General features: G+C 40.2%; 1 protein-coding gene across 1 annotated transcript in view; it reads left to right on the top strand.

The window, feature by feature from the left end:
• Positions 1-15,801, top strand: part of MGAM (maltase-glucoamylase) — a 66,652-nt gene extending 50,851 nt beyond the window's left edge. Inside the window, exons 37-47 of the mRNA XM_021692831.1 lie at positions 511-644; positions 771-805; positions 899-1,015; positions 4,651-4,799; positions 5,415-5,499; positions 6,333-6,389; positions 10,427-10,551; positions 11,605-11,693; positions 12,937-12,986; positions 13,584-13,754; positions 15,724-15,801. Coding sequence (XP_021548506.1) covers positions 511-644; positions 771-805; positions 899-1,015; positions 4,651-4,799; positions 5,415-5,499; positions 6,333-6,389; positions 10,427-10,551; positions 11,605-11,693; positions 12,937-12,986; positions 13,584-13,754; positions 15,724-15,801 — 1,090 coding nt within the window. The remainder of the gene's footprint in view (positions 1-510; positions 645-770; positions 806-898; positions 1,016-4,650; positions 4,800-5,414; positions 5,500-6,332; positions 6,390-10,426; positions 10,552-11,604; positions 11,694-12,936; positions 12,987-13,583; positions 13,755-15,723) is intronic.
• Positions 15,802-16,499: the final 698 nt, after the last annotated feature.

Consider the following 16,499-nt stretch of genomic DNA (forward strand, 5'->3'; position numbering starts at 1 on the left):
TTTCCTTTCCTTTCCTTTCCTTTCCTTTCCTTTCCTTTCCTTTCCTTCCTTCTTTCCTTCCTTCCTTTCTTGTTGGAGAGCCAACTGATGTTCTGCTGAATTAGTGCTGTCCCATTTTGTGAGCTTAATGAATAATAAGAGTTATCTTAAGGAAGGCCTTATAAAGAAATTCACCTTCTTTCTCCCCAAATATAAAAACTTAGTACTTAGTAAAGAAGTGGTAAGACTTAGTGATTAGTCATTATTTTTAGGTGATCCAGTAGGTTTATTACAAAGTTCGTTGTAAAGCACTGTGAAACACTAGGTTAAGGCATAACTGTTACTATCATCTCTATCGCGTATGGTCAGTCAGTGGGGACTTCATTATGGCTCAGATTTCCATATTTCCTCAAATAATGCAGGAGACATTTTGTTGCCATGCCTTAGGCTCCGAAACTCTGGGAGGAGAAGCTCTGTGGCCTTTCTGCCCCTGATCTGTCCCCAATCACCTGCTTGTTGCCTTCCAACCAGAGCTGTGCAGGAGGTGACGGGACAGAGAGGCATTGTCATCACCTGCTCCACGTTCCCCTCTTCTGGCCGCTGGGGAGGCCACTGGCTGGGTGACAACACAGCTGCCTGGGACCAGCTGAAGAAGTCTATCATTGGTGTGTGGGCTTCTCCTTAGGGGCCTCTTCTGGGGGGAGGGGATCAGGACCCTCGATAAAGGATTCTTGAGGGAGGAGGAGGCAGATCACAAGGCCGCCTCTGACACAGCTATGTTCTCGTTGCAGGCATGATGGAATTCAGCCTCTTTGGCATATCTTATGTAAGTGTCTTTTGGGTCACTTCTAATCCCCAAGCATGTAGTGACATCTTTCAGAAATCACTAACAGGTTTGTTTTATTCTACCTCGTTTCAGACAGGAGCAGATATTTGTGGGTTCTTTCAAGATGCTGAATATGAGATGTGTATTCGCTGGATGCAACTGGGGGCCTTTTACCCCTTTTCGAGGAACCACAACACCATTGGGACCAGGGTAGGATGTTAGCTTATAGCTCAAAAGTGTTGTGTCACTAGGAATACAACCTCCAAATTTGAGCTATATTCTCTGTGACGTCTTCAAAACCATCAAACCACATGTTTCTTGTTCTTTTATTTGATACATTTATGAATTGTGAAATGATTACCACAGCAGGATTAGTTAACACCTCTGTCACCTCACATAATTGCCATTCCTTTTTTGTGATGAGAACATTTAGTATTTACTCTTTTACCAACTTTCAAGTATATAATATAGTATTGTTAACTATAGTCACCACGCTGTGCATTCGATTATCAGAACATATTCATCTTGTAACTGGAAGTTTGTACCCTTTGACTGATACTTCCCCATTTCTCCCATCTCCCAGCCCCTGATAACCACCGTTCTGCTCTCTAATAGATGTGAGGTGATATCTCATTGTGGTTTTGATGTGCATTTCCCTGATGATGAGTGATGTTGAGCATCTTTTCATGTAGCTTTTGGCGATTTGTATGTCTTCTTTGGAAACTGGAAACCAATAATAGGAGGAAAACTGGAAAACTCACAAATATGTGGAAGTTAAATAACCCATGGGTCAAAGATGAAATTGAGAGAAAAATAAAAAAAAAAAATCTTGAAACAGATAAAAATGGAAACACAACATACCAAAACTTATGGGATGCAGTGAAAGCATTTCTAACGGGAAGTTTATAGTGATAAACACCTACATTATAAAAAAGAGAGAAAGAACAAAAGATCTCAAATAAACAACCCAACCTTACACCTCAAGGAACTAGCAAAAGAAGAACAAAGTAAGCCCAGAGTAAGCAAAAGAAAGGAAATAACAAAGATCAGAGGAGAAATAAATGACGTAGAGACCAGAAAAACAACAGAAAGATCAATAAACTAAGAGCTGGTTCTTTGAATAGATAAACAAAATTAACAAACCTTTAGTTAGATTTGCTAAGGAAGAAAGAGAGAAGGCTCATATAAATGAAAAAGGGAGACATTAGAACCGATACCACAGAAATGCAAAGGATCACAAGAGACTACAATTATAAACTAACAAATTGGACAACCTAGAAGAAAGGAAGAAATTCCTAGGAACATACAACCTACCAAGACTGAAACATGAAGAAATAGAAAAGTCTAACAGATAAAAACTGAATAAGGAGATTGAACTAGTAATCAAAAATTCCCCAACAAAGAAAAGCCCAGGACCAGATGTTTTCCCTGGTGAATTGTACCAAAAATTTGAAAAGAATCAACACCAAGACCTCCTTAAACACTTCCAAAAAGTTGAAGGGGAGGGAGCACTCCCAAGCTTATTTCACAAGATCAGTATTACCCTGATACTAAAGCCAAATAAGGACCCTACAAGGAAACTAGAGATCAGTATCCCTTGTGAATATTGTGAATATAGATCAAAAAATTTGCAATCAAATATTAGCACTAAATTCAACACATTGAAAAAAATCATACACCATGATCAAGTGAGATTTGACTTTAGATGTGAGGATGATTCAACATACACAAATAAATAAGTGTGGTACACTACATTAATAGAATGAAAGATAAAAATCATATGATAATCTTGTATGTGCAGAAAAAAAATTGACAAAACATAGCCTCCTTCCATGATGAAAACTCTCGACAAATTGAGGATAGAAGGAATGTACCTCAATATTATAAAGGCCATATACGACAAGTCCACAGCTAATATCATGCTCAAAGGTGGAAGCTTGAAAGTATTTCCTCTAAGATGAGACGTAAGACAAGTGCCCACTCTCACTACTCCTGTTTAACATAGTACTGGAAGTCCTAGCCAGAACAGTCGGGCAAGAAAAAGAAATGAAAGGCATTTAAATCAGAAAGGAAGTAAAATTGTCTCTGTTTACAGTTCATATGACCTTATATATAGAAAATCCTAAAGATATCATAAAAAATTACTAGACTTGGGGCGCCTGGGTGGCTCAGTTGGTTAAGCGACTGCCTTCGGCTCAGGTCATGATCCTGGAGTCCTGGGATCGAGTCCCGCATCGGGCTCCCTGCTCGGCGGGGAGTCTGCTTCTCCCTCTGACCCTCCTCCCTCTCATGCTGTCTGTCTCTCATTCTCTCTGTCTCAAATAAATAAATAAAATCTTTAAAAAAAAAATTACTAGACTGAATCAATTCAGTAAAGTTGCAGAATACAAAATCAACATACAGGCATAAGTTGTGTTTCTGTACACTGACAGCAAGATATCTGAAAAAGAAATAAAGCAATGCCACTCATAGTAGCATCAAAAATCAATAAGATACTTAGTAATAAATTTAACCAAGGAGGTGAAAGATCTATATGATGAAAACTATAGGACATAACGTGAAAGAAATTGAAGAATACACAAACAAATGGGAAGATATTCCATGTTCATGGATTAGAATTAACATTGTTACAATGTCCATACTATCCCCAAACCATTTAAAGGTTCAATGCAATCAATATCAAAATTCCAATAGCATTTTTCACAGAAATAGAAAAAACAATCCTAAAATTCATATGAAACTACAAAAGACCCCAAAGAGCTAAGGCAATCCTGAGAAAGAAAAACAAAGCTGGAGGTATCATGCTTCCTGATTTCAAACTATATTACAAAGTTATAGTAATCAAAATAGTATGTTAGTGGCCTAAAAATAGATCAATGGAACAGAACCAAAAGCACAGAAATAAACCTTTGCATATACTATGAACTAACATTTGACAAGGGAGCCAAGAATACTCAATGGAGAGAAGAGTCTCTTCAATAAATACTGTTGGGAAACTGGATAATCACATGCCAAAGAATGAAATAGGAGCCCCGTCTTACACCACTCACAAAAATTAACTCAAAATGATTAGTCATTTAAATGTAGGACTTGAAACTGTAAAAATTCTAGAGGAAAACAGGGGAAAAGCCCCTTGACATTGTTCTTGTCAATGATTTTTTTGGTTATGACACCAGAAGCACAAATAACGAAAGTAAAAATAAGTAAGTAGGACTACATCAAACTCAAAAGCTTCTGCACAGCAAAAGAAACAATTAACTATAATTGGCTAATTGAACATAATGAAAAAAAAGAAACTATTAACAAAATGAAAAGGCAACCTATGGAATGGGAGAAAATATTTGCAAACCAAATTATCTATCTATCTATCTATCTATCATCTATCTATCTATCATCTATCTATCTATCTATCTGATAAGGAGTTAATATCCAAAATATATAAGGCACTCATTCAAAGCAATAGCAAAAACCCACAATCTGATTTAAAAATGGGTAGATGAACCACATAGACATTTTTCCAAGAAGACATACCCATGGCTAACAGGTACATGAAAAGTTTCTCATGTTTCAGTGGACCAGATTCCTCAGTGTTCTTTAGATTCTTTTGTTTGTTTAGGCTGTGTTGTATCAAATATATCCCAAAAAGAATGTCTTATGGAGAAATTTCATCAGCTGTCTTGGGAAAGCTTGAGTGACTTTCAGTATATTAAGAATATTCTCAGGCTCATTTATAATCAACTCTGGTTTAGCTATGCATGATCTTCGTTTGTAATAAGAATTCAGTGACTTCCTTAAGTTTCCAGGTCCCTGAGGTAAGCTCTGAATACTCTTCTTTTCTCCTTTAGAGACAAGACCCTGTGTCCTGGGATGCTGCGTTTGTGAATATCTCCAAAAGTGTGCTGCTGACCAGATACACCCTGTTGCCGTATCTCTACACCCTGATGCACATGGCCCACACGGAGGGCAGCACTGTCGTGCGGCCTCTTTTCCATGAGTGAGTGTCTAGCTGTGATCCCAATGACTAAGGGATAATATCGTTCTGTGTGATGGCTTTTGAAAAAAAAAAAGTACTTCCAAATTAAATTAAAGACATGATTGCCCTTTGCCAGAAGCTTTCTGGGCACAGACCATATGTTATAACTCCTTTTAGCACAGCGTCAGTCATGTCCTAGGTCCTCGATAAAAGGCTACTGAATGAAAAAAATTCAAATTGATTACAATATAGCACGGAATACTTTCTTCCTAAATTGGGCATATGAAGAGCTGCTGATCTTTTGTAGCAGCTCAGGTCACAAAACGAGGCCAGATGTGAAGGATGGAGATGAGGGCTGAAGGCCATTCTCGCATTTAAAACATGCCATGGTTAAGAAACATGAAGATATGTATAGGTGAGAACATCTCTAAATCCAACCATTTCTGGGGTTTGAAGAACATGACAGACAGAAAGGAAGTATGTATCTGATCAAAGGAGACCTAGGGAAAGAGTTAAAGGAAGGCCTAGAATGCAGCTGGATTTCTGACTTTGGTCTGAACTCGAGGAGTTTTTTCAGAGTCTGGGCCTCAGGCCCTGTTGGGGTCCTGATTGTGGTACCTTGGTTTCTCTTTACAGATTTTTGTCAGACCGGGTGACCTGGGATGTAGACGGCCAGTTTCTGCTGGGCCCAGCCTTCCTGGTCAGCCCTGTCCTGGAGCCTGTGAGTATGGAGGCCTCTGATGAAGAGAGAATTAGAGCTATGAGGCCCGGGGCCTAGAGGTAGCAGAAGAGGCCTGGTCTGCTGGGGATCCTGGGATGTGATCTCTTACTCTACTTCTGTCTCTTCCTCTCCCTCTGAGCTGAAGTCTGTCACTTAGGTGCTCTGGTCCTCTGCTCCCTCATCTTTAAAATCAGCATAACAAATTCTGATTCGTAGGATAATCAAGAAGGAAAGAACCTTATATTTCAAGATAGAATAATTTCTTTATTAACTAAAATAAGGAGTATGGGTCAGAAACAAATTTTACAGGATTGTTTATACCAATGTGTATAATCTTGTTTCTGGCTAGCACTTCCCCTCCTTCTATAATATGTTCTCATGCAGGAAAATCCATTTCTTCACTCTTTCTGTTGATGTATAGGCTTCTGATTAAAATACCAGCTAATTGCATCCTCTCCAAAACTTACTGCACTAATCATAATCCCTGAGGTACTGGCGCCATAAAATCTGCAAAATTTTCCTCTGCTCCAGACCCAACCTGAGTCTGTCTCTTTAGAGAGGGGGTGAGTCTATAAGCAAATGATGATTTTTTTTTCCCCCCAAAGTCCTGATCCCAAAGGGCTTTAGGGAAACCATTACTTTTGGGTAGGCAAATCTTCCATTTGCCAAAAGGGTAGGGAAGAAAGGCTTCCCTAACATTGCTGGCCTCTAAAAAGATGAGCATGTGGGTCCAAGGCCGATACTACTGTTTTGGCTCTTTTACTGTACAAATTGGTTACACTGCCCTGGATAGAAGAGCCTACCTCCCAAGCCTTGTTTGTGTTTAATTTTAGAATGCCAGAAATGTCACTGCGTATTTCCCTAGAGCCCGCTGGTATGATTACTACACGGTAAGTTTTTCTGATGATTTATACAACTTGGGAAAATGGTGGTGTGCACGGGCTTCCAAATCTGACACCCCACTGGTCAGGTTCTGGCACTGTGACTCATTTGATGTGTGATCTTAGACAAGTCATTTTAACCTTATAGCCTTAAGTTTATTCACCTCTAAGTAGGATAAGAGCACTTCCCTCACAGAATTGTTATAAAATAACATATTTTGTGAGTGTTATGTATGTGTTAGTTTTTATCTTTCACAATGGCGTATAATGGCAACACCAGTAAACACTTGAAATTGTATAGTAAACTAGAGTTTTTGTTCATATCATCCCTCACGAGACTGTAAGTTCATATGTAGAGGGGCCTTTCCTCTCTGTCTTTTTATTAAATATCTCCTTTTATAGCACAGATGCTCCAGGAGGAGATGTTAAATGTAATCTCCTGAGGTAAGCCTGGTCTTAGGCGGTGTGTAAAATGCACTCGGAGGTATGAGACCCAACCCTTGTGTGCCGGAGCAACACAAGTGCATTTCGAAATGCAAGACGAATCATCATTCTCTGTCCTAGAACATTCTAGTCTAGTCTGAGCCCCAGAGACTCAGCTGGAAAAACAGGGCCTTTCAAAGCAACCTCAGGGCCACGTACTCTTATAGGGACACAAGTCAGGCTTTGATTCTTGAGGAAGAATCAAAGGAGGTATTTCCTCTCCCTATAACCAAACCTACTCTTCCGACTTTTCTGAGGAGAGCAAAGCAGAGGACTCGAAATACAGGAAAAGGAGAAATACAGGAAAAGGAGGACAAGAAGCAGAGCATACTCTGGCCCTTTCAGTCAGTGGGTTTGCGATGGGATTAGGTGAAAACCAGACAGGGACAATGGAAATCTTGTTCCTCCTCTGTCTCAGGGAGCCCTGAGTCCTTCCCTGGCACCTTCTTCTTTCCATCCCCCCACCCCTTTTATTTTTGCTGGGCTGGATCTGTCCTCTGGAGGCTCTCGTTAAAACTCTGCTATGTGCTTCCCAACCAGAGCTTTCCAGGAGGGGGCAGCCAACTGTTTTTAAGTTACCTAGCCTTGTTCCTGAATTTGCATGTTGACTGCTCCATTCACTCCCAGTCAATGATTCTGAGTACACTGAGATTCCCTGGAGCAGGGCCAGCACTAGGGTGCAGTAAGTGAGGTGCCTGGGCATGCAGTTTAAAGAGGTACTCCTTCCTGGGCCTGAGCTGGCATTTGCGTGACCCTGAGAGTGAGCACTGCCTTAAACTATGCCCCCTGGGCACCTCACTTGTCTCACTCTTGTCCCATCCTGGCCCAGGTGCAGGCTACCTTTCTGAACTCCGGGTGTTGGAATACTGCAACAGTTTCCCCATAGAGTTCGCCATCGAACCTGGAGCTGATATCTGCATGTCGTGAACACTAATGCTTATGTCCATAATTGCGTGCACTACATGAAAGAAAGGGAAGCGAGAGGGCTTGTAAAGAAAAGTGTCCTGAAGATTGCTGATTTTATACATGGTTTTTAAACAGAAGAGCTTTGGTTGAGGAAGGAAAGAAAAAAAAAATCACGTAGGAAGCCTCAAGTTGATGGAGCAAGCCATTTAGAAAACAATTAAGTCTTGCTGTTAAATTGAAATGAAGATTCCGTGGTTGGGATTAGTGGAGTAGTGACTCCTTGATTAATTTTCACATGTTTGGGTACCTATTTTTGTACAAGAACAGAGGTTGTCAAACTATCACCCACAGCCACGTCGGATTCATATGTTTTTTATAAATAAAGTTTTATTGGAACACAGTCATGAGCATTTGTTTACTTATTGTTAACAACAGCTGTGCTCACAATACAACAGCAGAGTGGAGTAGTTTCACCAGAGGCCATCTGGCCTGCAAAGCCTAAAATATTTACTATCTGGTCCTTTTTAGATAAAGTTTGCCGATTCTAGTTCTAGAAGATATACCTACAGCATGAGACCTAGTCTACCATCTGATCATGTGAAAAGGAACAATTTCATTATTCAGTATAAGGAATACTGTGGAATATTAAAACATGGTGTCAAAATTTAGAAGAAGAAGAGATACAGATGTACTGGTTAAAGGATGGAAGACACCAGGGGGACTGTAAGATTGAAAAGGTACCATGAAAGATATATAATGTGTCAAAAATACATTAGAAAAGTAGAGCGATCTCCTCTGGTAAAAATCCAGAAGGACAAGCATTGGAAAATGGAAAGGAAAGTAAAATTCACCATGTTCCCTATCTCTCAGTCCCTGTTAGCAGTCTGTTACATACTTTTGCTGATAAAAATTTGTGCATAGATTAGCATATGTGTATTCTTTTTTATTTACACAAATAGTATCTTGCTGTACATACTATTAGGCTCCTTGGTTAATTCACTTAATAATATATCTTGAAGATCTTTGTATATCAAAGAACTTTGAACTTGAACTCTTTGAACTTGAAGCTCTTCCCATTTTTTTTTTTTTTAGCAACTGTATTATATTCCATTGTATAGAATTATTTAGCAAACCACTTCTGTGATGGACATTTAAGATTTAGGTTTGCCTGTTTTCTTTTTATATGTCATGGTACAAGGCTGCAGGAAACACCATTTTATGTTTATCTCTGTATAAGCTTTTGTTGGTAGAATTTCCTGGATTTAAACATTTGACAGATATTAGCCAGATTGCTTTCCAAAAAGGTTTGATCAGCACCCAGTCCCACTGACAGTCCATCAACAGTAAAGTAGATAAATAGGTTGTATTCTATTTTTTAAAACTAATATTATAGATTAATGTAAGTACTGAACTATTGCTACACAAGTAAAAATGATGAACATCACAAACATAATATTGAGTGCAAGTAGCCTGAAACAACAAAGTTAAAACATGTATGACGTATAAGTTCAAAAACAGGCAAAAGTGATAGACGGCAGAATAGTAGCTGCCTTCAGTGTGGTGATTATTATGAGAGAGAATGAGAGAGTCTTCTGGGGGGCTGGTAATATTCACTTCTTGATCTCGTTGGCGTTCGTTCACCGGTTTTTGGAGTTCACTCGACTTTGGAGTCCTGAGGCAGGCCCATGAAGCAGAGTCCACCCCAGGGAGTGTGGCAACAGTCACTGGGCTTCCTTCTGACCACCCACCCCTACGGTTCATACAGGCAGACTGTGGCCAAGATGAACATAAGGGACCAAAGTAGAGGAATGTTATGGTAGCTTTCCTCCTTCCCTTTAAAGTAGCGATTATCAAATGGGTGAATTTAGCCTACCAGGAGACATTTGGCAATGTCTGGAGACTTTTTGGTTGTCACATGTGGTGGGCAAGGCCGGGGGAGGTGCTACCGGCATCTAGGGCATAGGCATGGGTGAGCATCCCAAAAACACAGGACAGCCCCCATGACAAAGAATTATCTGGTCCCAAATGTCCACACTGCTGGAGCTAGGAAGCCCTGCCTTGGGTTGAAGAAATGTGGAAGGCTGGTTTCTTAGAAACTGTCACACAGGAGGCAAGAGAAAGATGTTAAACATAAAGGAAGTTGTAGTGAGTTAAAGATAAGGATTTGTAAAGTAAGTCAGCTCATTTTTATTCTTTCTGTCAAGTAGGAGTCAAGGCTTTAGTGAAGTTGGTGGGAGTGGGGAATGGGGGCAGTGAAAGGAGACGGAGCAGAGACAAAGTGAGAGAAGGTCTAGAAATGCCATTGCAGGGTGTGTATCATGAGGCAACAAGGAATAAAGAAAAGGCTTGCTCAACCTGCAGCACTGCTCTCTGACACAGAAACAGGATGTAGAATGAGGGTAGGCTGAGAGCCACACTACGATCTCATGTAGTATGTACAGTAGAAACCCCAGAAGACAAGGGGTGCTGACATGATGTTGTAGCAGCATCGTGAGAGTCCACACAGTAGCTGAGTGAGCGTGGAGACGTGTAATAACAGCTGTGTGCTGAGGGGTCATGGACGGGCACCAAGTCCAGAAGAGCGGACAAGGTGTCTAGTAAATGCGTTGTTCAGTGAGGTGTGTTCTCATCCTGTCTTACCTTCTTCTGGCCCACAGGGTGTGGACATTGGAGCAAGGGGAGAGTGGAGGTCCTTGGCGGCCCCTCTTGACCACATTAATCTTCATGTCCATGGGGGCTACATCCTGCCCTGGCAAGAGCCCGCACAGAACACCCACTTAAGGTGAATGACAAGGGACAAGGCTTCTCCTTTACCTGCCAGTTAGCTCAGATCCTGATGAAGCCTGCCAATTTGTAAGCAGAGCCCTCAGACCCCGAAGGAATTTTACTACAGATTTTTGTTTGTTGGCTTGTTTGTGTTTTAAACTTTTTCAGACTTTGCGCTCTTTGAACAGTTATTAACAGATTTTAGATTTAAGTGGGTGAGATGATAGGTCTAATTGATCACACTTGAAATGGAAGTCAAACAAGGAGCAACTCAATTCATACTAGTTTTAGAAGACTCTCTGGATCTTAATTGACTCTGCTAAGAAAACCATTGCTGAAAAATTGTGTAAGCTGCATTGCAATTGATGCTTGAGGCTGAGATTCCTCACATACAGGACTTTAGAATTCTAGACCTAAGTCTATATAATAATTAATAATAGCTAACATCAAGTGAATGCTTGCTGTGTGCCTAGAACTATACTAATATGGAGGTTTCTATTTGGAAATTATTTATTTTTCTTAACAAAAGGGAAAAATAAACTCTGTGATGTAAATATAATTATCCCCATTTCACAGACAAGCAAAGAGTCTTCAAGTGGTCGTAAGTAGTTGAGCAGGGACTAAAATCCATGTCTGTCTGATGTCCAACTAAAATTCTTAGAGCCATACTCATTTGATTCAAAAAATTCAGTTAAAAACTGAAGAACTTCGGACATTTGTAAACAAAGCTCACTCTACACGTGCTTAGGAAATTAGGTCATGAAAAAAGAAAGATCACATCAGGATTTTTCTCACAGAACCAGTGAGTTTGCTTGTAGTTTCTTATAATACTTTTAGAGCACTTATAGACCTGCAGAGCCTTAAAGGAAAATTCTCCTAATTCATTCATTCATCCATTCATTCATTCATTCCTGACCTGAAATCAGAACTAGAACTAGATCACAAGTCTCTTGAATCCTAGTACCCAGTCTTTATACCATGAAGCACTTCCGTTATGTTTCTATGAAAACCCTTGGTTTGTGGTAGTGGTTTTGTTTTTAGCTAATTGATCTTTCCTACCTCATTGCAGCCGTCAGAAATTCATAGGCTTCAAGGTTGCCTTGGATGATGAGGGGACTGCTAATGGCTGGCTCTTCTGGGATGATGGGCAAAGCATTGGTGAGTAGGGTTGCCCTGGATTTGTGTCAATACCACTGACTAAGGGACAGGCCTGCTTTTTATCTTTTCCACATTAAAACAGTTCTGCATTCTTAAACATAGCCAATTGTTATTTCAAGTGCACAATACCTATTGTATATGATCCTTATGCCTCATGCAAATGAAACGTAGCTCTGAATCTCTCACCATTACCCAACTATACTAATTCACTGTGTGAGACAGCAGCACAGAAGCCAATGGGAAAGTTTCTTAGTAGCCACCTGATATATACTTCCATATGCTTTATGTTCAAGGGCACATTCTCTAATCACATGGTTTACTGTCCCAATAAGAAAGGCAATGCCTCTGTCATCTGTGCTATTTACTTGAGGGGATTTTCCACTAGGAGTTTACAGGAACTGGTAAACTCTTGGGAGGAAGGCTTACATTCCATTAGCTATGTCTAAGCCAATGCTGTCCAGTGCAGTGTTGGAAATAGACTATATCTGTGTTGCCCAATATGGTAGCCATTGGCCTATGAGACTATTGCATATTTGAAATGTGACAAGTACATCTGAGAAACTGAATTTTTAATTGTAATTAATTGTAATTTAAATAGATACATATTGCTAGTGGCTGCTATCTTGGCCAGCACAGCTCTAGAGGATAGCCAATGCCCTCTGATTGAGTGGTAAGCAAATTAGAAAGAGATAGAATATGGGGAAGAGTGAGCAAGCCCCAAAGGTAGGAGGTAGGGTGGGGATGCCTATGCTAGACATTAAGGATAAAGGACAAAGAAGTCTTTTCTATGGTTTTCCATGGTCTCTGGAGATTGCCTTTAAAAAAGGTGCCTCATACCTCTCAAAATAAGCTGACCAAGACACCAGTGTTGATGTTTGTGATTTGGGTGTACATGCACGTTTGCACACATATGTGTGCCTCTAGCAGTAGGAATCTAGAAGTTCTGAGGTGACTAGGAAGATGTTGGGAATGGTAGACCATGAGAAAGAGAAGCGGATTAAGAGTGGTGTCAGGAAAATGCATTCTATGAGGTGACTCTGTTAGACAGATGCATCTGTACACACCCATTTCAAACATTTTGTGTAAATGGAGTTTGGGGGCAAAGTCTGACTGATCTCACAAAACTCTGTAAAGAAGAAAAGTGAAATGAAAAATAAAAATCACCCCTACTTTCTCAACAAGTAAGCAACTGGAATTTCAGAACACAGCTCCAGATCACGCTTACCTTGTTGCTTGTTTGCAGATACTTATGGAAAAGGACTCTATTACCTGGCCAACTTTTCTGCCAACCAGGTGAGTGTGACTGATACTATGAAGGGAGAACAGAGTTCTGTTGGCTTAGTTAGATGCTGGATATCGTAAGGGCATAAAGTACCGCCGAGAATCCCTTCCCTGCCCTTCTTGTTAATTTGCATCCTTCCCTTCCTGTAGACTTCAGAAGGAAATTTAGTATGCTCTCTGGAAGTTTTCTGTGATTAAACCAATTTATATTTCATCAGTAATTTCTTCCAGTTCACCAAGGTGCAGACAGACAGATTGTTTTTATGTTATCTAGCCCTTGTTCCTGTGTTGCCTTGGAATGGTCTGCACAGTGACATCTCTACATGTAGAACAGAAGGTTCCTGATACCTGAGACTCTTTGTCTCCTTAGAGTTCAGGGTGAGTCTAGAGACACTGCCGGTGCTTAGCCAATGCAAAATTGGATGATAGTTGGAAGCAGGAGATAGAGGGATGAAATCATGGTCTGCATTATTCAAGTGCACAAGATGGTGACTCTCATATTGTCTTACTTCATGATCTGCATTTGTGTCTAAAAAGTTTGGGAAAATTTAAATGGATTTTGTTTATGTTTCCCCCCCCCCCCGGTTTCTTTTTATCTCCAATTGATAGAACATGATGCAGAGTCATATAATTTTCAACAAATACATCACTGATTCAAACCCACTGAAACTGGGCTACGTTGAGATCTGGGGAGTGGGCAGTGTTCCCATTTCCAGTGTCAGCATCTCAGTGAGCAGCATGGTGATAACGCCAAACTTCACTAACGACCCTGTGATACAGGTTTGTGACCAGTGAAAAGTCCCGGTGGTATTTACCGGTCCAGTGCTAGGGCAGTTTCTGGCCACCTCCCTTCCAAATGATAGCTTTTCCTGCAGAGCACTTCAGGAAGCTCTCTGTGTTCAGTGTGCCAACAGTGGACAGCATGGAGATGAAGGGAAAATTCCTGACTTATCATCATTTGGAATTGAGGGTCTGGATCCTTGCTTTTTCTTGTCTGCAAATTTATATAAAACTTTGTCTTTACTCCTTCACCTCGCCTCAGAGATCTACTTCCCAAACAGCTCAAACTACCATATTCCATCAAATATGACACCATCAGTTAAAGTTGCCCCATTATTCCATGTGCCACAAAGAAGGAAAAAAGGATTACAAAGTATGATACAATGCTTCATAGCATTTAAAATTTCTACTTTCAACACAGAGAGCTTTGCAAGCTTTCTTTAAATGAAGATTTATATCATTTCAATGTTAGTGATAATACAGAGGAAAATATTGGGTAGAGACATATGAACATTGATAAATCTGCATCAAAATAATTTAGATGAGGTAGACTCTGAATGTGAAAAAAATATTAGAAGTGCCTCCATAATTTCAAAAACCACTTGGGTGGTTCAGTGGGTTAAGCATCTGCTCAGGTTATGATCCCAGGGTCCTAGGCCACATGTCGGGCTCCCTGCACAGCAAGGAGTCTGCTTCTCCCTTTGTCTCTCCCCCTCCCCCTGCTCGTGCTCTCTCTCTCATTCTCTCTCTCTCTCTAATAAATAAATAAAATCTTTTTTTTAAGAAAGAAAGAAATGCCTTAACCAATTCGTATCACAGATTTTTCTTTTATTATTCAAAATTTTATGTAAATATTATAAATTATTTTATTTATTATTATTTAAAAGAGAAATATGTGGCATGAATGGGCTAAGCTATTTCCTCTGTGCTATCAGAGGCATTGGTGATATATCATTTCATAAATATTCTTTCACTAGCATCATGGGATTTTCTCAAATGTAGCAAATGCTTTATACAAGTTTTCATCCTAGCACTTTTTTGATCTTACTATCAGCCAGGATTCCTATTCTTTCCTAAAATAATCCTTAAGTGGTTTGTAGTCTATCCATTCATAATACCAATAACAGCAATGAAGTTCATGCATGCACAGACAATAGCAATTGTCATGAATGCTGCTTGGCTCACAGTAATTCTAAGGCTGTTGACTGCAAGACACATTCTGATTTCGTGGATGTTAAATGTGGAAAATCCTGCCCCTTGGGATCAATGCAGTGTGGCATTTCCAACACCTATCCTCGTGGTAAACAGATCTTTCTGGGTGTGCTTGCTTCTTCCTTTTTCCCTGACTGTTTTTCTTTCATAATTCTTTCTGATTATAAGGCCTGAAACAAAAGTTCTCTTTCAGTTATGTATTTTTTTTAACTCGTTTCCTCATATTTGTGGCTTTCTTGTCAACCAACTTCCCCAACTTTACCAAGAGCTCCTAAAGGACTTTGCCCAATTTTGTTGCTGACCGACTCCTGCACTGTCACACTAGCTGATGTGATGGCCACCCGCAGTGACATTTTATGGAAAGCATTTGCCTAGAAAAAAAGCTGAACTGTTGAACTTTCACTGGGCAATCACCAAGTCACTATGAGGGAACAGGAAAAGGAGGAAGTCAAAGGAGAGTTCTGAGGATTGGAAATGAAGACATCTTCTCCAATTTTCTGTGCAGTTGTTTCTCTGCAGTGGTTGCGATTGCATTATTTAGGGCCTGTTGTCTTTTCTCTATCACTGAACAAGCTTTGTACTCTAAGGAATCAAAAAACAGCCTCCTCACCTGAAAACTTGAGGGCTGCCTTACAGCTAGGCAATGAATTGTGAAAGCAGCAGAGTGCATGTGGACCTTTGGCTTGTATCTGATTTGTATGAGTGCAGGAAATTTCAATCACCGGATGCCCACTCCTTTTCCTTTGGTTCCCAACAGGTGTTAAGCATTGACATGACCAGCAGAGACATCAGCCTCCATAATTTCATTTCACTAACGTGGAGAAGCACTCTGTGAATTTTTAGAGGAAGATCTTAATTACAAATAGCTTTGGAACTACTTATATCTTATGCTTATAAAATTATTGTGTGTTGTTAATTCATTCATGCTCAGTATGGGTAAAGTATTTTGTTAATTTTGTCATATATTTTGTCTGTGTCTTGGCCCTGTGGTATGGGCCATAGGGAAATGTGAGAAATCGATGGGTTGTTTTCCTATCTCTGTGTGATGAACATGGTACTGATGGCTCCTCATATAATATCTACTGAAGATGAACTGGGTCCACGATGAAGGGGTGTGAGTGTGTGTGTGTGTGTGTGTGTGGGTGGGTGGGTGGGTGGGTGTGTAATCAGGGAATGGGCCCCACTCTTGCTAAATACACAAGAAAAAGCTTGCCAGGACAGTTCCAGGTCCGGGGGTTGACTAATGCCTCAAGAAAGTATTCAGAAAGAACATCTGCTAGTTGGTTTTAGGGAGAGGGAAGCAATAGGCTGAGAGCATGATATAAGGGGAAAGCGGGGAAACACAGGAAAGGTTAGCAGGAAAGATGAGAGGAAACAGAAGATGGTGATAAAAATGATCATGACAAGTAAGAAGAAAACACAAAAATCTAAGGAATAGTAGCCTCATGGGAAGGAGACAAGAAGGGCCAACTCACGTGAATGCAAGAAGACAGGTAGGGGAATACAGAATATGGGAATAGAGGTGAGGATGAG

The sequence above is a fragment of the Neomonachus schauinslandi genome, chromosome 12, assembly GCF_002201575.2.
Source record: "Neomonachus schauinslandi chromosome 12, ASM220157v2, whole genome shotgun sequence".
Taxonomy (NCBI): domain Eukaryota; kingdom Metazoa; phylum Chordata; class Mammalia; order Carnivora; family Phocidae; genus Neomonachus; species Neomonachus schauinslandi.